At 36.7% G+C, this 26,627-nt stretch overlaps 2 protein-coding genes and 1 non-coding gene across 5 annotated transcripts; 2 read left to right on the top strand and 1 right to left on the bottom strand.

Annotated features, from left to right (window-relative positions):
* Positions 1–41: 41 nt before the first annotated feature.
* On the top strand, positions 42–7,170 carry LOC106174875 (BRCA1-associated protein). Of its 2 annotated transcripts, XM_087001514.1 has the most exons (16): positions 42–295; positions 493–648; positions 1,005–1,503; positions 1,853–1,963; positions 2,091–2,169; positions 2,411–2,524; positions 2,710–2,775; positions 2,904–2,986; positions 3,170–3,190; positions 3,843–3,921; positions 4,146–4,213; positions 4,352–4,532; positions 4,771–4,860; positions 5,345–5,458; positions 5,645–5,791; positions 6,637–7,170. In XM_087001514.1, exons 1-16 carry the CDS (start codon positions 175–177, stop codon positions 6,820–6,822), a joined length of 2,115 nt encoding a protein of 704 aa, XP_086857640.1. In that variant the 5' UTR covers positions 42–174; the 3' UTR covers positions 6,823–7,170. The 2 variants fall into 2 exon arrangements, with proteins under 2 accessions (XP_086857640.1, XP_013412070.2); XM_013556616.2 differs by lacking the exon at positions 3,170–3,190 and having other exon boundaries at positions 43–295.
* On the bottom strand, positions 6,136–6,268 carry LOC112042359 (U4atac minor spliceosomal RNA). Its single transcript, XR_002886494.2, has one exon. It is a non-coding gene; the product is annotated as a U4atac minor spliceosomal RNA (small nuclear RNA).
* A 1,177-nt stretch (positions 7,171–8,347) lies between the features above and the next one.
* LOC106174900 (phosphatidylinositol-3,5-bisphosphate 3-phosphatase MTMR3) lies at positions 8,348–24,399 on the top strand. 2 transcript variants are annotated; one of them, XM_013556670.2, is made up of 16 exons: positions 8,348–8,533; positions 9,072–9,118; positions 11,752–12,047; positions 13,431–13,591; positions 13,793–13,889; positions 14,406–14,519; positions 14,796–14,971; positions 15,254–15,376; positions 15,635–15,746; positions 18,932–19,127; positions 19,265–19,450; positions 19,690–19,860; positions 20,050–21,057; positions 21,520–21,735; positions 22,067–22,257; positions 22,463–24,399. In XM_013556670.2, exons 2-16 carry the CDS (start codon positions 9,116–9,118, stop codon positions 22,650–22,652), a joined length of 3,240 nt encoding a protein of 1,079 aa, XP_013412124.1. In that variant the 5' UTR covers positions 8,348–8,533; positions 9,072–9,115; the 3' UTR covers positions 22,653–24,399. The 2 variants fall into 2 exon arrangements, with proteins under 2 accessions (XP_013412124.1, XP_086855622.1); XM_086999496.1 differs by lacking the exons at positions 8,348–8,533; positions 9,072–9,118 and adding an exon at positions 9,926–10,213.
* Positions 24,400–26,627: the final 2,228 nt, after the last annotated feature.

Here is a 26,627-nt window from a genome sequence, read left to right as displayed (position 1 = left end):
GACACTAACCTCAAGTTGTATGGTATGCGTGATTTTATTTCTTGAGGCCTTCCTTGCACTCGAAGCATGATGGGAAGATTCAGGTGACAGTGAACAACAACAAGCAGTCTCGTCGCGTAGACAAGCTTTGTTATTGGAGCATGTTTCATTGTGGTTTTGGCCAGCGGTGCATTCATGTCGAAGAGTAAGGGAAACAGTTACCAGTGTTTAGAACCCCCTCATGCTGTATCATTAGCTGTTCTGAGGTTTGAAATCGCCGATCATGCACCATATCTGAAAGACATTTGCTACACAGGTTTGTGTTATAAGAAGAACAACAACAGTGCCCTTAAGTTACAGAGAGCATTTAATGATACCCCCAACACGTATTTCAAACTGATTGTTTCTGTAGTATGACCGATGATTTATTGAAGAGAAAAAGTATTGTAATTGTAGCACGTTGTATTGTCAGACTGTCTATAAATATTTATTCCTTTAAACCCCTCTTTTTAGCACCATATTTCAAGGATCAACATGAAATTGAGGACAATAAAACATATGCCCAGGCTGTGAGTTCCCCAAAACTTAAAATCACACCAGAAATTATTGCCCAGTTCAGAGGGAGAAGAGAGTTTATAGAAATAATTGTAGAAACAATATATTTTGATGGTGAGTAACATTTATAGTTATCGTTTTGTTTTAGTATCTTTTAATTAACTTTGAATAATTAATAGCTCCAGATTTTAGGTTTTATATAGTCTTATAATCCCTATGATGGATATTCAAAATCCATCAATGAAGGACTTTTTGGTTTTATTTATTAATTTTTCTAGTTTGTGTTATTTTTTTTAATGAATGAATGGACCGAATGACATGAAAATTAAGTATTTGTAAATGTGAACATACCTCTATTTTAATGGACTATTTTGCACTAATAGATTACTGCCTGCACACCAGTTTTGACTGTAGTGCTACAACATTTTTATGTATGTTTCATACTTCTTTATTTATATGTTACTTTTTAGAAAAGATGACAGAGCAGGAAGCAAAAGTTTCAAAGGAAGTGACTTATTTAAATTCAGACAAACAACAAGATGATGGATCTGACAGAGAACAAGTCTTCCAGCCTATACATGACATGGAGGAGACTGAAGCACCTGGAGGTAGTGACAAAAGAGGGTCTAACTCCAGGACATCCACTCCCTTGGGTGACGGTAACTCAAAGCACTCAAAGAATGCTCCACCAGCTTGTGACACAGCAGGAGAGGAAGCAACCGTGAGGTCTAAAAGAGAACGTGTCTTTTCCGCAGGGAGTTATTCTAAAGACAATCCTAGTAGGTACTCCCCATTAGACACCAGGTGCTCTCCTTTAAGTTCTGACAGTGGATCCACTAATTCTAGACCAAGCAGCAGTAAGTCACGTCCTATCAGTCACAGTCCTAATAACCCAGACTCCATGTGGTTTATGTGTGGAAACCAGAGGACTGAAATGACAGAAGGAATGATGCATTTTTATAAAGACAGGTATAGGAATGTAATATATTAAAATGTCTTTATAGTTTGATTAGTTATTAGGGCTGGTATATAAGATTTAGACTATTGTTTACTTGGGAGGCTTAAATATTATCTGCAATGAAATCGTACACCCATCTTTTCAGCTTAATTTTATGGGATGTTCATGTAGTATAACTATGTATATTTCCAGTCACTTAACACCATTCATTAAGATTTAATGTATTATATCTAGTACAGTGACCCCCCCCCTCCTTGATTAAAAGATTTAAGATGTATTTCCGGTGCCCCCTAAATGAATATATGTATATATTTCTAGTGCCATGACCCCCCCTGAATAAATATACATATATATTTCTAGTGCCATGACCCCCCTGAATGAAGATGTCCCCAGAAGTGAGATCATTTGTATGCTGGCAGTACCTGCTGCTCTAACAACCCATGACTTGATGAATTTTGTAGCTCCTGTATAGTAAGTAATGCATGAGTTGAAACCAAACAAAGAAATCCTTACTACACAAAAAAGTAAAAAGAAATGATTCAGCATTTAAAATAATATGTTTTAGGAGCAAATTAGTTGAAAATTTTTCCATTTTCAGTCCCAGTATTGAACACATGAGGATCATCAGAGACAACACACCTAACCAGTACATGGTGCTGATCAAGTTTAGAGGACAGGTAATGCTCATTACTGATAATAATTATATTGATAATAATAACAATAACATATTAGCACATCCTATATAAATTGAAGTGTTCCCTTCAGGCTAAATGCTAAAATTAGGTAGGCAGTAGTGATCAAAAAGCACTCATCAAAGGTACCAAACATTTATGATTAAAGGAAAATTGTCATAAAATTTTTGCTGTACTAATTTCTATTGTTTATTATGAAAGTGATATGATTTTTTTCATCTTACAGAAATATGCTGATGAATTCTATAAGGCATTTAACAATGTTCGCTTCAATTCCATTGAGTCAGACATATGTGTTTTGGTGTATGTGGCCAAAGTGGAAATGTTAAAAGAATCTGAGGTTAGTTATTTTCAAGGTATAAAAAAGTCTTTGTATTTGTAGCATAAATTTCTATCTGTTGTAATAATTGTTGTTGTGATCTGGTTTTGGTACAGTTTCCCACAGTATCATTGCTCTCTTGTCAGTGTCTTTAATTGATGTGATTTATTGAAAATTGTGTACATTATATTCATCTTCGTCTTCAGGGGGCATTTCTTCCTGTGTCTGGACTGGTCGAGCTCCCTAAGTGTCCTGTGTGTTTAGAAAGAATGGTAAGATTTTTGTTGTAACTTTCATAATTGGATCTCATATTAATTTAAATTCATTTTGAATTTTGGTAAGAAACAGACCGAAGAATTTCCTTTAATTTTGTCGAAATGGCTACTTGTGCTACTTCCAGGATGACTCAGTGGATGGCATCCTAACCATATTGTGCAATCACTCTTTCCATGCCTTCTGCTTGGCAAAATGGGGGGATACAAGGTAAGGGTATTCTCATTACGTTTATCTAACAGTTCATTTTGGTCTGTGCATGTCAATAGCCAGGCATATGAGTACATATAATTATGTAATATGATTAATTGACGAGATTATTTACTGTAGTTAAATGAATGTTGTATGTCCAGGATAGCGTACTAAGTTTAGACTTCTCATTTTATAACTTAGTCGCTCTCAGACGCATTTGACGTAAGTGTAGCGTGTCACGCTTTTTGTATCATGTATGTTGTTTGCCATTTTCAAAATGCATTTTTGAATCAAGGCTTCAAACCCCTAAGCTGTATGACATAAATAAGTTGAATATGAACCACATAATTTGTGATGTAGTGATGATTACAGATATGGTCTTATGATATTTAACAAACACACTAAAACTTCCTGCATTTGATGTTATAAACAATTTTGTCCCCCCGCCCCCCCCCCCTCTAAAAAAACAATAGGGGACTTATCTGTTTTCATATTAAATCATTTGTAAAACTTGTGTATATTCATGAATGTTTTTGTGTTTGTTCAAACAAGATTTGTTACATCCTGCTTTTCTAGTATATTTACCCTGTTTTCTTAATATTTTTCACATTTATTTTGCTCTATTGTAAAATTATTCCTTTCAAACCAGGCTAACTAAATAATACCACAGATGTTATAACCTTGCATTCATGTTCATCTAGGTTTGATGTGTGACATGTGCGAGCTTTTTGGAGTGAATTCTGTGTCCAGCAACGTTTCCTCCTGATTTATTTTAGTTCATGAGTCCATAGGAATGCACTTGGTTGTTTTTTATGTCAGTAATGACTTAATTCTTAGCAAAAGTGTTTAAATGAAAACTTGTGTCACTTGCCAGGTGCCCTGTGTGTAGGTATGTACAGACACCAGAGCAGGCAGATGCAGACCAGAAATGTTTACAGTGTGGCTCAAGTGAGGTGAGCATTTTACAGAGATATATATGGTTACAATGATTATCTAAGTCTGATTGTTTTGATTTGTTAGTTTAGCTTTTTGTTTAAATACAGAAGTCAGGTAATTGTTTAGTATTCTGAATAACTATGTTGCTTTTCTAGATCCCTTTTTCTTCGACATAAAAGGAAGAAACATCTATAGTATACTCTGTTACAAAATGTATTTCCAAGGTATATTATCATTTCAGAGTTTGTGGATATGCTTGATATGTGGCTATGTAGGCTGTGGAAGATATGTTGGAGAGCATGCTTATCAGTAAGTAAATAAAGAATACAAATGTCAAGCTAATGAAAAAATAATGCCTTTGATATAGCAAACTGTATATTTACATATTCAGCTAGGACAAATCATTGTGTTTTACTCAGTCTACCACATCTAATTTTCTTGTTACAGGCATTTTCAGCAAACGCAGCATACATATTCTATGCATCTAGGTAACAACAGGGTGTGGGATTATGTAGGGGATGGTTATGTACACAGACTGGTACAGAATAAAACTGATGGAAAACTAGTGGAGGTAGACGAGGGAGGAAACCCAGTCACCGATGAGAAAGTGGATTCGTTAGCATTAGAAGTAAATTAATATTTTCTTTTAATTTACTAAAAAGTAAATTTTAAAAATATTTTTTGAAAAGTAAATAGAGGATATTCTTAAAATTTAACTGGAAACATATTGTTAATAATGCTGTGGAAACACTGAACAAGTTGCCTAGTGCCCATATTTGTCAGGGCATTGTGTTTAACGTATATTTTGAAAGACTGTCATCAAAATGTTAACTCGAGTCATACTGGTCACTTTTCATATTTTTCAGTACACATACTTTTTCACTCAGCAGTTGGATACACAGCGGAGATATTTTGAGGAAAAAATAGCAGCTATTGAGAAGAACAATGAAGAACAGGTAAATGAAAACAGTCTTTCACGATTGTAACCCCAGTTGGTTACATAGGCCCCATTCAGAGTAGAGGACTGACTAGTTCGAGGGTCAGATATGGCAACCTACTACAAAGCTTGCTGTTAAAATCCACTAATAGACACTGAATAGATATCCCATGGAGAAGTATTTAAGTGGGTCGGCCATATTTGACCCTCGGACTAGTAAGTCCCCTATTCTGCATGGGGCCATAGTTTCAAGCAACATCTGAGCAACCAGGTCATTTTGTGAATTCCTTACCAAGTGAGTACCACTCACTGGTCGACCAACACTCAACGACTTTTGGGCATTCATCCTGATGATCCTCTTATGACAGGAGCAAAATTAGAGCTTTAAGCATTACTCAATAGAATTCCTTGGAACCATAAATAATTAAATAGATGAGCTTTTTTTTTGGCAGCTTGCATATATTAGCAAAATATTAACTTTTTTTGCATTTTTTATTAACAAGAGGCTGGAATTTGAAAACAGGGCCAAGAAAACATTAGAGGAGTGTCAAAAACTTGAAACAGAATTGTCAAATGCAGCCAAGGAAAAACAAACAGCAGAAAAAAAGTGTTCTCAGGTAAGAAAAATAATATTTGTAATGTTAAATTTAAATCTTGATTGAACTTTTCATCATCGTTAAATTGAGGAGCCATTTTAATTTTCTATACCACCTACAGTACATACAATTCAACGAAAGCATTTTAATGACACACTTAAATTAATAAATCTTCAATTTTAAGGAACATTCTCAATTTTTTTTCAGCTAAGCTCCAGAGTGTGTAAACTTTCAACTGAACTACAGGAAGAAAAGGAAATGAACAAATGTTTAAGAGAAAATCAGCAGACTTGGCAAGAGAAATTTAAGAAACTGCAAGTCAATGTAGACAAAGAAGCTGAAAAGAAAAATATGGTATGTGTGGCTGGATTATGATCAGTCATCACAGTAATAGTATTTTTTATTGGGGGGGGGGTGATGACTGCTATTTCGTATCATAGTTAGCTAACTATACTGGTATATTGGTCTGAGGAAAGAATTGCAAGCTGATCACTACTTGCTATTACAGAACAGTTGACCAGTGCTCTTTGCAATCAATATCAGTAACTAAAAGAAATATTGTTCACAAGGACTATTGAATAATTCTCTCTAAGAGAATCTACAGTATTGACGTTGATTGTGATTGGTTTCTTTTATTGCCTTTGTAATTTTGCTGCCATTATGCAACTTCCTACCTAAGAAGCCTCACCCTCCTAGAGGGTACCAAAAATTGCACCAACTCGGTCCCGAAGGATATAAGCGGTGCGTTAGGTGTTTAACACACAGGGTGTCAGCAGACCTATTCTCACTATACGATCCTTGAATAGGTGCGCAGCCCCAGATAAAGACGGTTAGACCTGTTTGGAGAATCTCTGACCTTTATATATATAGTCAGCTTTCTACGCAAATGGTGTCAAACCCCGTCAAAAAAGGAAATGATGCCTTTCAGAATTAATATGTACTTCAAATCTGTCAATTACAATATCACAATTATACCACACCCGGGGAAGTCGTAAAAATATCTGAGAAAAAGTAAATGATATTTCCTGGGAATTATGGTGCCTTCTCAATCAATGCAAATTATGCGCCAAGTGTAGTCACGTGACGATACATTGCTCCAAAGATCTTGAAAAACGTGCAGATAAACTATTTTTATTCTGTTTATCAGCTATATTAATAAATCTGTTTTCAGGTAAATAAGTTTTTGTTATTATTTTTAGGAAATAGCAGATCTGAAAGAACAACTACGTGACGTAATGTTTTATTTAGAGGCTCAACAAAAACTCTCCAGCCCCGGCCTAGCAGTAACGCAAGAAGAGCTTCAAGGGGGGCAGGTCATCGTCGGGGAATCTAGTCCGGGAACAAGTGCACATGGTTCCAGAAGAAGTAGAAAGAAAGGAAAATGATCCAAAAATAAAACTTTTTTAAAATAACGAATATTATGTAGTAATTGCTAGTTAAAGAATATCTGGATGTTTTATGAACTTTGTAAAAATATTTTCGTTTTCATGTTATTTATGTATACTTGTGGAGGAATTGAGGAAGATCATTTTCACGGACATTATTCCATTGATAAGTTATTTAAACGTTGACTTTCAACTATAAAGATTGCAGCGGATCACAGGATTTATGAACAAGAAATTATGAACCAAAATTCAAAGTTGATTTTGAGCTAAATGCTGTGACGTCAATAAATTCCAATGACGTAATGTGAGCTTGCTCCAGAAGAATTTTAATAAAACCTCTTTACATTCCGTCTTTGTTCTTTTGTTCACTGTAATGTGTTATGTTTAATAACGAGGAGTGAGTTAATTGATATAGCTTAATTACCAGCTATAGTTTAAACCATTTCGTTAAGGACAAAAAGGTTTGTTCATTCTCTATACAGCTGTGTACGTTCGACTACGGTGGTCGGTGAAAGCGTAACCTATGACGTACACGTGAAGATTTTTCATTGTAGTAGTGACTTTCAGCTGTTAAAATCAATTTGACAGACCTGCAGATTTCTTTGTGATCTCAGAGGTTTTTGAAAACAGTAAAAAAATGTCTTCTGACCCTATCCCTGTAAATTTTCTTATTTTAAACCCGAAAGCCCATGCTTTGACGGCAAACCCGCTGATACTAGTCTGTATGGACTGTGTACTTCACGAAATGACAAGCACAATAGCAGATATGCCGTCTTTTGTCTGCAGGCATGTTTTCTGTTACACAAATAATTATTGTGATGAAAAACTTTATGAGCAGTATTTTTTAAATATTTGGATAGTTCGTTGACATGAATTTGGGGTTGGCCGCAAAGATCCAATCATTAAAGACTTGCCTATTTAAAGCCACGAAATATTTCAAGTTATCAGTCCAAGAGAATTTTGTGAGTTCCTGGTTTGATAACTAAGTGTTGTTGATAGATAAGTTGGATCTTTCAAATGCAGACTCGGAGAAATATCGCCGTTTCTAAAATATTTCACCAAGCGCTGTGTTAATAGTTCATGTTGTTACCTGAAGTTTGTTTTAACGTACGTGCTTATACTGTATGACTACATGTCTACATTCGACTATTTTTAAAATTTTAGATGATATTAAAACATCATCCAAGTCATGTGTGTTGTGATAAGTTAATGGATGTTACTACGTTATAGTTTGTAGCTGTGTTATCGGTGTTATTTCACGGGGGCGTAACCAGACCATTTAAAATTGTACGCACAGATTTTGAAAATTCCCAGGTACGATTATATTCCGTGAAAAATACACTGAATTTATGGAGAATAATATCATGGTTGGCTCAAAAATTGTACGCACAGTGCATCCGTGCGTATGCCTGGTTACGCCCCTGATTATTAATTCAGAATATGTCTTATCACTTAAAATAGTCCATGCACTTTCATTTTCGAAATTGGCTTGTCTTGGATTGGTGCACCACATGATTAAATTGCACATGACGTCAGTCTGTTGACGTTCTCTCCGCCATTTTGATTTGTATACAGCTTGTTTTGGAAAGTCAAAAAGGGGATTTTGCGCGTTTATTCCAGTGGAACTACCCACTCGTTGGGTAGTTAGCAATCGGGCATCATCCCTTTGAACTGAGTTCTTGCTCTGAATCTGTGAAGCACATAAGTAGAGGTCTGTATGAGTTTATGTCTAAAATTCGAATATTTATCTTGGGTAGTATTGGATTGTCACGGTCGATTTTGCATTATTTAAAGTCGTCCTGATGCACACTGTGAATGCGAAAGAAAATGTTGCTTCTCATTAATATTAAGCATCAAATTAGATACTACTTTCTGTCCGATACCACTTGCTGCAGTGGTGGTATGAAACAAAACTAAAAGCCGGGGGTGTGTCGCAATGTAGATCTAGGTCAATTTTGTTTGTAAACAATACCTGCAGGTGTGATCTGGGAGCTGGAACACTTTTACATGACATTATATCTCATTTGTACAAATCATTTTATTTACAGTTTAAAAAACACAGTATGAAATTCGTTAGCATATTATACGTCTCCTAAAAACTTTCATGAATACAAAGCTCTCATGCATATATAATAATCTTTATTCACATTTTATTCATATATTACTGAAATAATGTCTATAAATCATCTTAAAATTACAATTATCCCAAGATGATTGACTGCTAATTTTTGTTTGGTTTCCCTTTTCAGTTCACGTAGGATTTAAAAGGTGTAGTTCCACAGCTGATGGTACCATGGTAAGTGATGTTTTCAAGTAATGTGAACATGCTCTATGTCATGTCTTCAAGCTAGAGTTGTGATCAACATCAGGTGACCATCATAATAGTTTTTCTAACAAGATTTTATCTATTTCATTGATAAACTTTAGGCTTAAAAGGCATATGAAATGTAACTATCAATTTATATCTGCTGATCTTATCAGGGGTGTGATTGTTAAATATTATAAAAAAACATTGAACTATGATATTTCAAGTTAATAGTTAAACCAGGAAATTAGTTCAGGAAGTGTTATGTCAAAAATTTTGATCTCAAGGGGAATTTTTATGGTATTCTGTATCAAAAAAAATTTAAAGTTATCATGCTATAGATCTTTGAAAAATCACAGCGATTTCTTAAATTATACTTTTAGAGGAATTTATACAGCATACTTTTAACACTATTATAGAATTTTAATATATAGCAGGGTGAAAAAATTAACAATATTGATTGTTAAATATTGAAAAAAAAAACATTGAACTCTGATATAAAGATATATCTACATATTGACTGTGATCATAATTCTGAAGGTTAAGTTGTTATATTATGTTTGAAAATGTTGGGGAATGCATTAAGTGCTATCGAAATGATTTTCATTCAGTTCTGATTTTTAAAAAATGTGCTGTATTATAGTATGTAGACAAGTTCAACTAGATGGTGACTACAGCTGATCATAATCAAAGATACTTAAATTAGCAACATATAGTTAATGAGCAATATGTTTTAGACACCAGAAAGCTATGTAACTTCGCGAACAAATTTAAGTATAAGATTTAAGTTTTTATAAGTGATATATAATAAATAACTGATTAGAATAACTCTGATGGCATACTAGTTTATTTGGGTTCAAGGATGCATTTTCAGTCATATCAGTGTAGGCCAGATAAGATTGGTAATCAATGCAGCCACTCAGGGTTTGTGTGGTAACATGTTAGATCACATATAAGTAATGGGAGGACCATTGTGCTGTGTACAGCTTTACCTCATACTGTCACAAATAGGCAGCTACAATGACTGATATTTTGAGAACGGTGTTAGGGATAAGGATGGATGAAGAAGAAGATGATGATGATGATGTAAGTTTCGAGTATATGCCTATTGGGTTGAACTCCTGGGTTTTTTTTTTAACCTTTTTTAATTTTCATTAATCGAAACTCAGTTTCCTAATAGTACAGGTGAATTCATTTTCCTGCAAAGCAAAAATAAATGCAATAATGTGTTTAAGTGAATTGTGTGCACTTTCAAACAATTGCTGTTGTAACCTTATATCTTTCTGAAGTCTGGTGAGTGAGTGTGCTGAACAAGCAGTTTACTATTACCCATGTGCAATTGTCGTTAGATGAACCAAATCTCTTCTTAATGTGTACTTTGCATGTTAGATGGTATTTGCAGCTGTCTTCTTTAGCATTTTTTTATGGACCCATGGAGTGGGTTGTACAATACATGTAATTATATCACATGTGAAATATTTCAAAAGTTATATATTTGTAAGCTTTTTACATTTTTTTTTCTATCTTAGTTATATAAATAAGACTTGAATTTTGATATGGTATGTGATTCCTTGTTGTGATTTCTATAGAGCTAAGTTTATGGACTGGGGATAAGAATAAGAATTTAGTGGATGTCATTTTTCAAAATATTTTTGGAACTTCAATCTATTTTTGTGTGGAGTTCAAAGACATTATTAATCTTGATAACTTAGTACATTTATTTATTTATTTATTTTATAGTATGCCCTCCTTTGAAGAATCAAGGGTATATTGCTTAGCACGTTGTTCTGTCCATCAGTTGGTCAGTTTGTACCTTGCCCTACCAAAAATAAGGAAATGAATAGGTCTATGATCCTCATATTTTACAGGAAGATTCTTCATCATGTGTAGCATACCCCTGATAGCATATTAAATAATAGAAGTCACCAATCAACACAGTTCTCATTTACTAAGTGCACTTCTTGAACTTTACTGGACCTGGCTGTCAGTAATCAATACTTCTTTAACCAGTCTAGACATATCCATCACTCACTAGGAAAAGCTAGTATTATGATATATGACTGTTCATAAGATATGTGAGGAATTTGGAAGTCATGACCGAAATTTATCAGATGTTTTGTCAAATTCCATCGGAAATATCATTCACTAGTTCACGGCTCGTTTAACATTGTTGCTGTTCAGCATTTTACTGGCTTAATATATATATATAGATGGAATATATGTACCATAGTCAGAGGTATGAGATATATATAATGAGGGTCAAGAGAGCATGAAGGAAAAGAGCTGTTGGTAAAGCAAGTATCTTAGACACTAGACCTTATGTGCACCTGGTGTTATATGCTGTAAATGTTACACTGATAATTGGATGTTAATTTGTATAGTTCATATTATTGCTATTTTTGGTATATCAGGACTGTAGTCAAGGGGCTCAGGGGTTAGAAAGAACGGCAATTTTCTGGCTAGGAAATGGTTCTGGGTAAAAGTTTATATAAGTGCATGAAGGTTTCATAGTAAAAGGTCCATTTATCAAAAAAAGAACACTTGGCCCCTTTTTGAAATTGCTGGCTGTGGACCTGTATCTTATTATTACCCAGCTTATTTTAATTTTATTATTTTCCCCCTAGGCTTCCCTGGAGCCAGGCCCAGCCAGCTTAGAGTGTATTCATCGCAGTGAGGCGTTTCCTAAGCGCCCCATGCAGAAGGATGAAGACGACGTGGATGTCCCATTCCCAGTGCTCAGTGGGGAGAGTGTGGAGTATCTGGGCAAGACAGCAGACGGAACCATTGCATTGTCCAACTTCCGCCTCTTTATCCGCTTCAAGGATTCTTTTGTGAATGTGCCATTGGGACTGATTGAGTCTGTGGAATGCCTGGCCATCTTTTACATGCAAATATGCTGTAAGGACTCAAAGGCGTTCAGGTATGTGCATTATGAATTCAGATCTTTCCTTCTGAAATGACTTGGAAGGCACTGGAAATAAATGACCCTATTGTCTGGAATATACACCCCCATCACCAACACTAATTGTCTTTCCATGGTAACATTTACTTCATTCTATGTGGCTATATAGCATATTAGTTTGATCAATTGGTAATGGATGCCACACAGGTAGCTTTTAGAAGTACAAAAAGAGTATGGCAATTTTTGTTGCAAAAATGAATGGAAGAAGTGAACGATTGCTTGATTACAGAACATTAGTTTACCACTCAATGATCTATCTCTTTGATAAAGGAAATAATGTACTTTGTAGCTCTTTATATTTGAGTAGATATTGTGAATAACAGGCATCATCTGATAATAAATCACCAGTGAGGATAGAAAGGCTCCATGCTTTTGGCCTGAGTCCATCATATGAGTATGATGATAGGCTTCAGTCATATCTCTAACAGATATTGATGTATCTAAGCCCAGAGGTTTTCAAAAACATGTTCCCATTTCAACTAGATCATGTTACTGTTTATTTTTAGATATATTGTTAGGGTTGTGTAGATATTTAAATTATCAATGTACTGTAAAAAATCCTAAATTGGAATAACTTGTTTATCAATTTATCAGTTAATTTATTAAATGATTAATCTATGTTTTAATGTACTGTAGATATATATGTATAGATGTTTTATTTTAACAGTGCATGTGTGTTTGAGTCATAATAGTTTTCTATGACTATACTAGACTATAATAGCTTGGAACATAGTAAAAGAAATATGTTTATTGAAAGAGGATATTCCGCAGCTTGTTTGTTTGTTAGACTCACAAGAGGTCACCTTGTAAAGTAACAGTTTGTGTTCATGGCCAAATTCCTCATGTAAAATATATGCATAATTTTGTCATGGAGATTAGTAACCAACAGGTCAGAAACAGGTCATGACACTTGAACAACAAGTGGCCTTAGCAGCATTGTTCAGTTAAATTCAAAGTGGTTTGTGTGTGTGTGTGCGTGCATGTGTGTGTGTGAATAATATTATACATTGATGGAGTGTTTCAACCAGTTCAAATCAGTGAAGTTATAACATACAGGTTATCCTCAGATAGGGATGGTGGAGGTTAGATAACCCAGGTGTCTAGACTGATATATGATATTTAATTAAAACAGGAGGCTCCAGTCTCAGTGACCCTTTTCATTTTATGGTTACATCCCTTAGGTAATACTATCAGGATGTCACATTAGTGTTAACTAGGCAGTGGTTCCAGAAGAACAAGCATCAATTTTTTCAGTCACTTGATCACAATGTGGTTATGTAGGTTGTACCTTGTTTTCTTTTGAAATGTCATAGGTATGTGGTTGTTGTTGTTTATTTACAGGTGTGCATTTGCTACCAATGAGACCTGTCTAGAATGGTATCGTAGAATTAGCCTGGCTATCTCCCTCCCTGAGAAACTGGATGATTTCTTTGCATTTGCTTTCCATGCTTGGTGTGTGGATCCCAGTCACCAGGATGATCAACAGCCATCTCTCAATGGAGGTAAGTACTCTGATGCTGTAGTAGGGTCACAGAGAATTGGCTTTTATGATACAGAAGAAATTAAGATATTTTAAGGATAAGGATTCCCCATTTATTTCCTTGACTAGCTTTTTGAGACATATGCAATGTCCCTGACAGCAGGATATAGTAAACATCTCTGACAGCAGGATATGGTAAACATGTTTTTTGTTCACTTATCAGGAGACGAGTCTTTGTATAGCTCTGGTAAGGAAGTGGAGAGGATGGGGTTTGACTTGAAGAAAGTCTGGAGGATATGTCAGCTCAATGAAGATTACAAGTAAGTAGTTTTGACAGAACACTCTCATTTTTAAAAGGTATTAGGCAGAACTAAAAATTCCCATCAGCACCATTCCCAAGTGATGAAGTGACATGTGTATAGCTTTGAATACATGTATAATCATGTTTATTATTTTGCATGTCCCAAACACCTGAGTATGTCTGTGGTGCTGCACTAAAGGGCAAGCTCCTCCTGTTATAGTAATTGTTTTTGCTTAAAGTTGTATGCCTCTTCTTTCATATGAAGCAATGAAAAATGGAAATAGAAATTTTTACATCATATGGGTTTTGTTATGTTTAAGAAACAACAATAATAATGCTCAAATGCAGTTAAGTGTTAATGCTGTTGAGTAGTCTCTGTAATGAGCTCATTTAGTCATTTGCAAAATATTATATTATTGAAACTACATCAAGTTACCAATTGGTCCCTAGAAGGAATTAGCAAGTTTTAGTTTCATTGGAGTATATTTGAGTGGCAATAATACTGGAGAGTACAATACATTTTGTTTTTGTGCAGGGTTTCTCCGAGCTATCCGAAGTACCATATTGTGCCTATCTCTGTGTCAGACAAGGATGTAGAAAGTGTGGCAGCTTTTAGATCTTCACGAAGATTTCCATCAGTTGTATGGAGGTAAACATCGCATTGTCAATGCATCTGTGTGCATTTTATGGCATTTACGGTCAATAATTGCATTGTTTGACAAAAATAGTTTTATAAGGGTGCAGTTGTGATTGCAGTTTTGTGATGTTTTTTCCACTGATGAGACTTTTCCAACTTTTGTCAGAATTCCAACTTTTTCAGGCTCGTTTGGGTCATTCTAGTGAATCGTGTAAATCTGGTAAATCATGTAAATCCTACTTTTTCAGTGAGGACTGGTCTCATGCCTGTTTTCTTTATTTTCAAAAGGAGCCGTCAAAATGGAGCTGTGATAGCTCGCTGTAGTCAGCCAGAAGTTGGTTGGCTTGGATGGAGAAACTCTCAAGATGAACAGTTACTGTTAGCCATAGCAAAAGCATGTGTTGTGGACAGTGAGAAGAAGAAGGGGGGTGAGAGTGTATTGGATGAAGCAGAAACCCTGAATGGTAACAAATGTTTTTTTGTTTTTTTTTAAGTGGACATTTAGAATATTTTATTTGGGTGGTTTTGTAAATGAAATTCTTATGGAAGTTAGATTTAAACGAATAACATGGAGGGTGCTGGTTGATAGGAATTTGCGTATATCTTATCATAAAATTAACTTAAAATCTACAGTACATATTCCAAAACCAAGTGTTATTTTTCCTACATTTTACTTATGTAGAGTATATTTAGTATATTTTATCCCTCTCTCCCCCTTCCAAATCACTATCTGTCATTGTGTCCAGGTTCAACCTCCCCCAGTGATGGCAGTGATCAGTGTGAAGCCAGGAAACTGCTGATAGTGGATGCCAGATCTTATGGTGCTGCCTTTGCCAACAGAGCCAAAGGAGGGGGCTGTGAATGCATTGGTATGGGGAATTTACTTTTATTTATTTATTTATTTATTTATTTATTTATTTATTTATTTATTTATTTATTTAATAATTTTTATAGATTCATGCTAGTGGGCCATTATGATTTAGAGACATTTTCTAATATCAAAGTCATTGTGCTAAGAAGTAATCTTAACCCTTTTCTGTATAAGAATATTATCATAGCCATTGGATATTTGTCTGTTACAAATGTGATCATATCTATAAGATATTTGCTATCTTCCTCTATTACAGAATATTACCCCAACTGTGAGATTCAGTTTATGAACCTGGCTAATATCCATGCCATAAGGAAGAGCTATCTAGCTGTGCGAGCCTTGTGTGCTGCAGGACCAGAACAACCCAAGTAAGGGCAATTATTTAATGAGAAAATATTAAACAAAGTGAAGATGTTCTATAGACTTTGAACATAAAGCTATGCATAGGCAAATGTATGACAAAATCCAATGGTAATTGTACCACCAGCGTTAGCGCTGGCGGTACACATGGTTTCGGTCCCGTCCGGATCGTTCCGCCGGCTCCGCTGGACGGCTACCGTTACCGCTTCTCCTCCTAGACCGTAAGGGCCCCCGTACCCATCTCTTGGATTTAGGTCACCTATAATCTCAGCTCGTTCCACGTAAAATTTGGGCTTTGCCGGTATTGGGGTCTGGATGTGGCACTCATTGCAATGCACCCTTGTCCAAAAATGGCAAAATTAAATGCTAATTATCTACCCTACGGAAGGGGTTATGGGAAAAATTTCTACAGACGGCTTTCCAAAAGTCATATGTGTAGATTTCAAATATGCCCTTGGATTTGACCTTTGACCTTTACTTCAAGGTCAAACGGGCCAAAATTTTCAAAAAAATAATATTTTTTATGAAAAAAATTTTTTTTGCCCTGTTATTCAGACACCACACAGACTTAACCAATAATATTATTGGAAAGTGTTACCCTTCAGGTCATCTTTCATCTCCGTGAATTTGGGGTCAATTGGTGCATTTTCACTGGAGTAACGGCCATAAGATGCCGAAACTGAAAACTGTCTCTAATTCGGGAACCGTTAATGCTAGAGACCCATTCTTTTTTGCATTTTGTAGAGCATGTAAAGCCCAACACTGGGGGTGGTCTCCGTTTTTTTGTATTCCAAATGGTTTTCGAGTTACGCTATCAAAAAGTACATATTGGTGGTGAAAGCAAAATGTGCAGTACGGTATAGTCAGGTGGCTAAGTCCAAATTTTATCCAGAATTGTGCAATAGATGATAAAAGCATGAAACTTTCCCCGATGAATAACCATTGGGTGTTCATCTATTTTGGATCAGGGGGTTGACAAACACCCAATGGTCATTCATCGTGGAAAATTTCATGCTGTTATCATCTTTTGCACAATTCTGGATAAAATTTGGACTGAGCCGCCTGACTACTTTTCACCATGAACTAAACTTTGCATATTTTGCTTCCCTTTCATATCCAAAACTGGCAGAGATAGGTCCATAGTTACTATTGGACTTGAATAGGAAGTCATATACTGGCAATCTAAATGTGACCTTGAAATTGACCTTTGACCTACTTTTCACCATGAACTGAACTTTGCAAATTTTGCTGCACTTTTATCTCCAAAACTGGCAGAGATAGGTCCATAGTTACTATTGAACTTTAATAGGAAGTCATACACTGGCAATCTAAATGTGACCTTGAAATTGACCTTTGACCTACTTTACACCATGAACTGAACTTTCCAAATTTTGCTTCCCTTTTATCTCCAAAACTGGCAGAGATAGGTCCATAGTTACTATTGAACTTGAATAGAAAGTCATACACTGGCAATCTAAATGTGACCTTGAAATTGACCTTTGACCTTCTTTTCACCATGAACTGAATTTTGCAAATTTTGCTTCCCATTCATATCCAAAACTGGCAGAGATGGGTCCATAGTTACTATTGAAGTTGAATAGAAAGTCATATACTGGCAATCTAAATGTGACCTTGAAATTGACCTTTGACTTACTTTTCACCATGAACTGAACTTTGCAAATTTTGCTTCCCTTTTATCTCCAAAACTGGCAGAGATAGGTCCATAGTTACTATTGAACTTGAATGGGAAGTCATATACTGGCAATCTAAATGTGACCTTGAAATTGACCTTTGACCTACTTTTCACCATGAACTGAACTTTGCAAATTTTGCTTCCCTTTTATCTCCCAAACTGGCAGAGATAGGTCCATAGTTACTATTGAACTTGAATGGGAAGTCATATACTGGCAATCTAAATGTGACCTTGAAATTGACATTTGACCTACTTTTTACCATGAACTGAACTCTGCAAATTTTGCTGCCCTTTTATCTCCAAAACTGGCAGAGATAGGTCCATAGTTACTATTGAACTTTAATAGGAAGTCATATACTGGCAATCCAAATGTGACCTTGAAATTGACCTTTGACCTACTTTTCACCATGAACTGAACTTTGCAAATTTTGCTTCCCTTTTATCTCCAAAACTGGCAGAGATAGGTCCATAGTTTCTATTGAACTTGAATAGGAAGTCATATACTGGCAATCTAAATGTGACCTTGAAATTGACCTTTGACCTACTTTACACCATGAACTGAACTTTCCAAATTTTGCTTCTCTTTTATCTCCAAAACTGGCAGAGATAGGTCCATAGTTACTATTGAACTTGAATAGAAAGTCATACACTGGCAATCTAAATGTGACCTTGAAATTGACCTTTGACCTTCTTTTCACCATGAACTGAATTTTGCAAATTTTGCTTCCCATTCATATCCAAAACTGGCAGAGATAGGTCCATAGTTACTATTGAAGTTGAATAGGAAGTCATATACTGGCAATCTGAATGTGACCTTGAAATTGACCTTTGACCTACTTTTCACCATGAACTGAACTTTGCAAATTTTGCTTCCCTTTTATCTCTAAAACTGGCAGAGATAGGTCCATAGTTACTATTGAAGTTGAATAGGAAGCCATACACTGGCAATCTTAATGTGACCTTGAAATTGACCGTTGACCTACTTTTCACCATGAACTGAACTTTGCAAATTTTGCTTCCCTTTTATCTCCCAAACTGGCAGAGATAGGTCCAAAGTTACTTTTGAAGTTGAATAGGAAGTCATATACTGGCAATCTTACTGTGAAATTGACCTTTCACCTACCTTTTGATGAACTTTTGATATATTTTTTTGCATATTTTGAAAATTCTTGTTGATTGCATTTTTACAGCTTGTCAAGCAAAAGACTGGTGGCTATGTCCCTTATTTTGTGTATGTGGGGGTCTATACGAATGCGCTTGCTCCAGCTGGTGGTACAATATTCGGAGGCGGTATCGCCTCTCTGATCCTCTAGTTCACTTGTGGATTTATATTCTATGATACTAAATAACGTGAAGACAATGTCTATTTTGTGCCTCAGTGTGCTTCTGTGATATATGGTAATAGTCTAATCTTCATGTCAATATTATAGTAAACAGTAGGATTTTCAACCATAGACATTTAGTTTAAAATGTATGTGATAATTTCTATGTCCCTTTCAGTTGGTACTCTGGGCTGGAGACCACCAAGTGGCTGCAGCACATAGCTAACCTGATGCGTGCTGCTGTCATAGTGGTGAATGCTATTGACAAGGAGCAGCGTCCAGTGCTTGTCCACTGCTCAGACGGCTGGGACAGGACACCGCAGATAGTGGCGCTGGCAGAGCTCCAACTAGATGCATATTACAGGACCATACAGGTATGTGTTGGTTATTTTAGTGGACAAAAATTAAGTTTTCATTATCAAGGCAAGGAAGCCTAGTATTGTATTTTATATGTCTAACATCTTGTAAAACCATTGCCTTGTATTTTAGATATGTTTACTACTTTCTACAGGGATTTCAAGCTCTTGTTGAAAGAGAATGGCTGGACTTTGGGCACAAGTTTGGAGACCGTTGTGGTAACGGTGTCAACTGCGATGATGTCAATGAACGCTGCCCTGCATTCCTCCAATGGCTTGATTGTATTCATCAGCTGCAGAGACAGTTTCCCTGTGCTTTTGAATTTAATGAGACTTTCCTGGTAAGCGGTCACTTTTTTCCTGTATATGTTATTGGCAAATAAGTATTACTATTAAGATATCTTTATCAAGTGGCACAACTCTTTTTCTTTGTTTTACAATAAAGTAAGTGTGATCCTGATCCTTAGCTTTTTAAAATGTTTAAGTAATTTCATTTCATTAGGTCTTTGTCTGTAAATGTCAACATAAGAGCATGTGCAGTTTATGTCAGTGCTATTCACTGTTATTCTTTCCTATCAAGGTCAAACTTGCACAGCATGTGTACTCTCGCTTGTTTGGAACATTCCTGTGTAACTCAGCTCAGGAACGAGAGAGGGGGAAGGTCCGAGAGAGGGCCTTTTCTGTGTGGACACTGCTCAGACCAGACAATAAGAAGTTCAAAAACTTTTTATACTCTTCACTTAATGACCAGGTAAGATAGAGTGAATTTTTCAAGTAAAAATGCATTTGTAAACTAACATGGAATTTGTATGTACTTTTATTATTGTATTTTTGACAAAGGCATATACTGTCAGAGGTAAAATAGAAGCAATGAGTAACGTGCAGATGAAAAAATATTTATTATACGTGAACTGAAGTGTGGAATATTTGTTTTCTTCAGGTACTCCGACCATCTTGCAATGTGAGTGACATGGAGCTGTGGTCCTCCATCTATCTCTCCAGCACTTCCTCCATGCCTGTGTCGAAGGAGGTAGCACACGAGGACGAGGAGTATGCATTGGAAGCAGCAGAGTTTGACAAACCGTTGCATAAAACTAAGTCTTGTGATGATATCATAGCAGCGTTGGAGAATACCTCCAATCTTACCAGGCGACTAAGTGATCCTAACATTGTGCACTCCGGGGACGCTCCTGTGCCACACAGCGACCCTCTCTTCCCATCTAGTCAACCGAAAATAAATGGAGCAGAAAGTAACGCATCCTCGGATATTTCATCATCAGATGAACCTAAGGGAGAATTGGCTTCAGAAACACAGGCTGAGGAGGAAGGCCAAGACTTGAATGGTCTTCAAGGATATGATAGTGATGCCAAGAAAGGCAGCTCACTTGGAGAGGAAAGTACAGCAGGACAATCTAGTGAGGAGACTGACCCCAGTGTCACTCTAGTCAATGGACAGGACTGTGATCACTTGCCCAATGGTCATAGTATTAATGATACTGAAGGAGGGGAGTCTTCAAGTGAACAGGAGAAAAGTGAATTTAGGAGTGTTTCTGTAGCCAGCTCAACGGACACTCTCATAGGTGCTGACTGCACCCTGCCACAGCAAGACAGGAGTGGGAAAGAACTTACCAATGGACACTCAGATACTTGTCTGTATCAGAATGGAGGCTCTGGGGTGGAGGCACAGCCCAGTAAGAGTCAATCTTTTCAAAATTATTCAACTATCAGTACGAGCACCACTGATATCAGTGACTCCCAAGTGAAGCAGCGTAACCCGCTGAGCCTGCACTTGAAATGTTATACTACCAGTTGTAAGCCAAGCTGTGCTCAAGCGGCCAATTCTAATGGCAAGGCTTCATCATCTAGCATGGAATCTGATCGTTCCACTCCTTATTATTCCCGCACCCCCAGCTCAACCTGTCCCCCAACCCCTGGCACAGATAAACAGGTGAGTGGAGAATTTCTTGAAGAGATTCATACCTGTCATACGTATGTTTTCAATCAGTCTTTTGCAATTCCTGATACATAGAATTTGCCATTGACAATCTTATGCGTAGATCCACTCTCTTTCTTTCCATTAATGTGAAGTAAATGCTTCTAACAATTGAGACAATGTGCCCTTCTTTATAACAGTTGATAAAATTCCTTTATTTTTTTGGGCAATTTCTGTGCGGTCATAATTCGTGTCAACTTTTCTATTGAGCTGTTTTTAAAGACTTCCCTCATGGTACACAGGCAATACTGTTATTGAAAAAATTCATACCTATCATATATAGTGTTTTCAACCAGTCTATTGGTCAGCATATAAGAAGTCACAAATATAAAATTGATATTTATACATGGATTGGTAATTCTTTTTCCCTACAGTAAATCCTACTCCCTCTAAAAGTGTTTCCATGTCTCCTTACAGAATGGTTCCTCTGTGCATCGTAGTATTAGCATGGTAGCGCGGCACCTGGACTGTGATGGACTAACCACATTTGAGGACGAGATTCACCAGAGACTACAGCAAAAAGAGGAGGAGTACCAGAACAGGATAGCTTTCTTAATGAATCAGCTGCGGCTGGCGCGGCGCTGGATCCCAGGGGTCAATGGCCTGGGCAGGTCTGGGGACAAAGATGATGTGGTAGGTGGCTTGAATATTGGGAAATACTTTGTCAACTTAATGTGACATATCATAGGCTGAAGATTCTTGGGTTATGTATATGATATATGATAAAGATGACGTGGTAGGTGGCTTGAATATTGGGACAGCTTTGTCAGCTTATATGGCATATCATAGGTGGAATAATCATGGCTATATATATAGGACAAAGTGGTTGGTGGCTTGACCAGGGACCACAGTCAGCTCATATGGTATATCTACAGGTTAAAGAATCATGGCAACTGTGTGTGTGTGTGGGTGGGTGTGTGTGACTGTTTTAGCTTCCTCTGGCATTTCATTTCTCTGTCCCCAGATGTCACTCCCGGAGTCTACAGAGGGTGATGAGCACATGTCCCTGAACAGTAATGCTGCCTCAGATGCCAGCTGGGAGCCTCTGGAGGAGCAGGACGCCAGGGTGACACTGTGGGTGCCGGACCATGTGGTCACGCACTGTGCTGGCTGTGACGGAGAGTTCTACTTTGCCAGGAGGAGACACCACTGCAGGTACACAAACCACTGACTCCACTCATGATGATATAGCGATACTGCTGTCAAGGACGTATCAATGATATTTATTTGTTAATCAATGTCCTATTTAAGGTACAAAATACTACTTTTTAATAGAGCCCAGTTGATTTTACTTAACCTCGTCATTACACATGGGTATGGTGTTTTTAATCCCATTTCTAACCTGTTTCTCTATCTCCAGAAACTGTGGGCAGGTATTTTGTGGATCATGTACCAACAACTTCATCCCGGTGCCCCAGCAACAGCTGTTTGAGCCAAGCCGAGTGTGCAAAGGCTGCTACATCAACCTGAAGATGTCTGCGTCTGGCTACGGCGCCGAGGAGGTCAGAGGACAGAGGAACCCTGTGAGGAGTGGGAGTTCTTCGGCGTGAGGGTACGGATCACTCCTTAGTCCACTACTGACACCAGCGGACAAACAGGGTGGAAGACCATCAGTGCTTGCTTTTCTAACACTGGCAGTTTCTTTTGAAAAGACTGTTGAAAACAGGAAATTCATCTTCTCAGTAAAGTCACTGTCAGCAGTGCTTGTCTTGATAACCCAGTCCATGCCTGAGAGAGCATCTTTTACCATTTAGACATTACAGATGAACTGTTGTAAAATTGGATATCTTAAACAATTTCCTTATTATGATTATTTTATTTTTATTTTTTATAAGGCAGCAGCAATATAATCTTGCAATCAAACATGGAGTAAAAAATGTATGGTGCACAAAACGATGAGTAAACGCAAAGACTGAGGATATAAAGCTGCCGAGGGGGTATGTGCTATTTGGGTTGCTGGTGGGCGCAAATGTGAGCCTGCTATATGCTTGCCACTCAGAATCTGAATGAAGAAATCCTGTGTTTAAGTTTTTTTTTTTTTTTTTTTTTTTTTTTTTTTTTTTTTTTTTTTGACATAAGTATCCAATATATTGGAGGATTCACCCATGATATAGCAGTGATTATTGATGTGCAATTTTGATGGTGGTGGGTACACCCCCCCAGAGTAACTAATGCATTTAATCTGTACACTTACAAGGTACATGAGGGTACCTTTGTGTCAAAATATCAAAAATGATGAAAAGCTCATTTTTGAAAATTTATTATGATATAGAAATATCTGGGTTAAAGTGATGGCTTGGATTTGAGAATATTATGTTGACATGATGAAGCTGTTAGCTAAATCGACTGTGATATATGTTAAAGTATATTATAGGCTTTGACTCTGTGGATTCAAGAGGGATGTAAAGTCTTATTAGTTTAGTAATACAGCTTTCACTTTGCCAGGTTCTGTTCATGTTCCAACAGCAGTTTTAACCTGTAGCAATCATTTCATTCATGTTATTACTTAAGTTTTTTGTAGTCAGTTTGAAGTATGCTTTTGGATGCAAACCCAAGTGGTGAAAATAAACCTATGGGCGATGACCTATACTTTGATAATTACATGGTTAGGAAAAACTTGGCACAGTCAAAGTCTGCACACAGCCATATGTTGGGTACACTTTGGTTTATGCTGTAATGCCTTTGGCATTCATTGACTAGGTTATATCAGATACTTGGTTGTGGGAATTCTAATTCCAGAGAGAGCACAGCCTTCTACCAAACTTGTCAGTATTGCAGCAATATATCGTATTGTTTAGATCAGAATTAACTCCAGATAGTCAAGTGTTAAGGCCTAATATGAGACTTAGACGATTTAGACGGATCTTAATTATATCATAGTTGGTAGACATGTCCATAATATGTACATGGACCTACACATTAATATCAATATCTAGTTAGAATACAACAGATGCACGCTTTTAGCATCAAGCAATGGGTGATTCTTGTGAAAGATGAATTATACCTGCTAAATAGGCTTTGGTATTATGTGTTAAGAACTGGTGCCTTTTCTTTGAATGAAAACAGATCTTAGATAACTAAAGCTGCTGCTGAACATAACTTTTACTGACACTTCTGCTATTTGATGGAGGGATACTTCTAATGAACATGCAGAGATGAAGAATATGACAGCAAAAAAGTGTAGAAAAATCAGTCACGTTCATTTGCTGCTGGTCATTATTTTGGCGGTTATAACATCTCATCTTTCTTGTTCACAACATTGTGCTACCAAAGATAATAAAATTATGAAAAAAGTGACTTGTCTGTTTGTTAGCGCCATTGTCTATTTGATGGTGGCAGTTATGACATTGTATCATTTCGTCTGTTTGATGGTGCCAGTTATGACATTGTATCATTTCGTCTGTTTGATGGTGCCATGGATGACATTGTGTCATTTTGTCTGTTTCATGGTGCCAGTCAGTGACACTGTGTATTTTGATGGTGCCAGTCAGTGACATTGTATTTGATGGTGCCAGTCATAACATTGTGTCAATTTGTCTATATAATGGTGCGAGTTAGTGAATTGTCTGCTTGATGGTGCCAGTCAAGCATTGTGTCACTCTATTCGATGGTGCCATTCATGACATTGTGCCACTCTGTGCGATGGTGCCAGTCATGACACTTCTCTTTGATGGTGCCAGTCGTGACATTGTGTCACTTTCTCATTTTATGGTGCCAGTTCAGTTTGTTTCCCGATTTACTTAAAAGACCCGAGCAGGAGAAAGATGACTACATCAGCCCAAGCATGTTAAACATCTTTTTTAAAATATTCGTGTTTGCCAGTTATGTAAATATGTCAATTTGATGACACTTTTTGCCATTTATCATGCCCTAGATTTCAGTTTGTAATATGCAAGTATTAGATAAAACCCATAGGAAGTGGGACTGTCTATCAAGGTGAATGAGGCTTACGCAAGTACCTAACGCGATGGATGGGCTTACAGCGCAATAAAAAAAATATAAGTGATGATAATTATCACGTCCATCTAATTTTATTAAAATGTAAGATTGGTATTTAAAAACTTTCGAGAGATGGAATAATTTACACAACAGCTTCATTTATATTTTTCATCTACCTTTAATTTACCGTGAAATGCAGTTTGGTGTTATCTTATATTTCAAAATGCTCACCATCATACAAAATAAAACGGGATTTTGACACGTTTTTTTTTCTAAATTAATTTTTGCCTTCATTTATTCCTAGAACAAATTATGATGTATTTTTCCGATGTCCGCCCAAATGGCGACAGTTGTGTCTGACTTGTACCAGCTTAAAACAGCTCTATTTATTCAACATTTATAATATTCACACCAAAAGAATATATCGAAAATCTTGGATTTTTTATTTGTAATTGCCATTTCTATGGTCAACCTTTAATTTTACATTAATAAACTTAAAAATTTTATATGTAGTAGAGTCTACTGATCATTTATGGATTCTAGACTAAATAAATATACAAATAGGTTGGGAAACGAAATTGGCTTTCAATAATTGAAAAAAACTTAGCTCATATGGTTATTTTATAATCAATCAAAATAACGACGTTTCCGAACGTTTTTGGCCAAGATTATTTTCACCACGGTGGTTGTCGAAAACAAATGACCCAGTTTTTCGTATTAAAATATGTCGAGTTTGTTGGAGAGATGCACCATGTCTGGTAGTTTGGAGCAGCAGAATGCTCCTCAGTTGACTGCGGTCTCAAATATACGCCATATCACTGTTGCCAGGAAACCATGCCATACCAACCACTTCACGGAATTAGAGAGAGAGGACGCACGGGGTCTCTACTTACCTTCGATTACAATTTGACCTTTGACCATATAGTTATCTCAAGGATTAATTTCCGCGTATTTTGTTCTTATCTTCAATAAAGAGGCGTATTGTTCTCGGTGCTGACAAAGGCTTTCGTTGACACCTAATCACCAATAAGTTTCTATTCTTTACTATCTATTTCAACAACAGGAAAGGCCACGCGTGTAATGTGTGAGCAGCCATTAGTAATGGCCAGTTTCCTGGACTTATACCCGAATGACTCTGGAAGAATAAGATAACGAGAAGCGTTTGTGTGACTATTATATGAAATCCTATGTGAACAGAAGCCTTTCAAATGCGTCTAATTGAATTCAAGAAAACTGATACCCACCGAAGCTCGAATGACATTCCTTCACAATGAATAGACAGCACATGCTATTAAACAGTAAACAATGAATGGAAATTAGAAGACGTTAGACTTACATAAAGAACGTATCATTTTTGCGTGCGCAAGTATTGAATATTTGCGGAATCCAGATTCTTGTTATTGAATGACCATCAGGCAATGCATGGGGGTGGGTGAAAACGTGATAATCAACGCCTACATGTCTCCTCAACTGTAAAAGTGGTGGCAGGACACTTCCTGAAGAATCGTAAATACCGGGAGTAAAAACCGTGTTATTTGTGACTCACTGTGCCACTGGATCAAGATCAATTAGTGGCTTACAGATAG

The sequence above is a fragment of the Lingula anatina genome, chromosome 1 (assembly GCF_051362555.1).
Source record: "Lingula anatina isolate TDL-2025a chromosome 1, LinAna3.0, whole genome shotgun sequence".
Classification (NCBI taxonomy): Eukaryota; Metazoa; Brachiopoda; class Lingulata; order Lingulida; family Lingulidae; genus Lingula; species Lingula anatina.
Note: the sequence above shows the minus strand (reverse complement) of the source record. Positions and strands in the feature narration are given on the sequence as shown.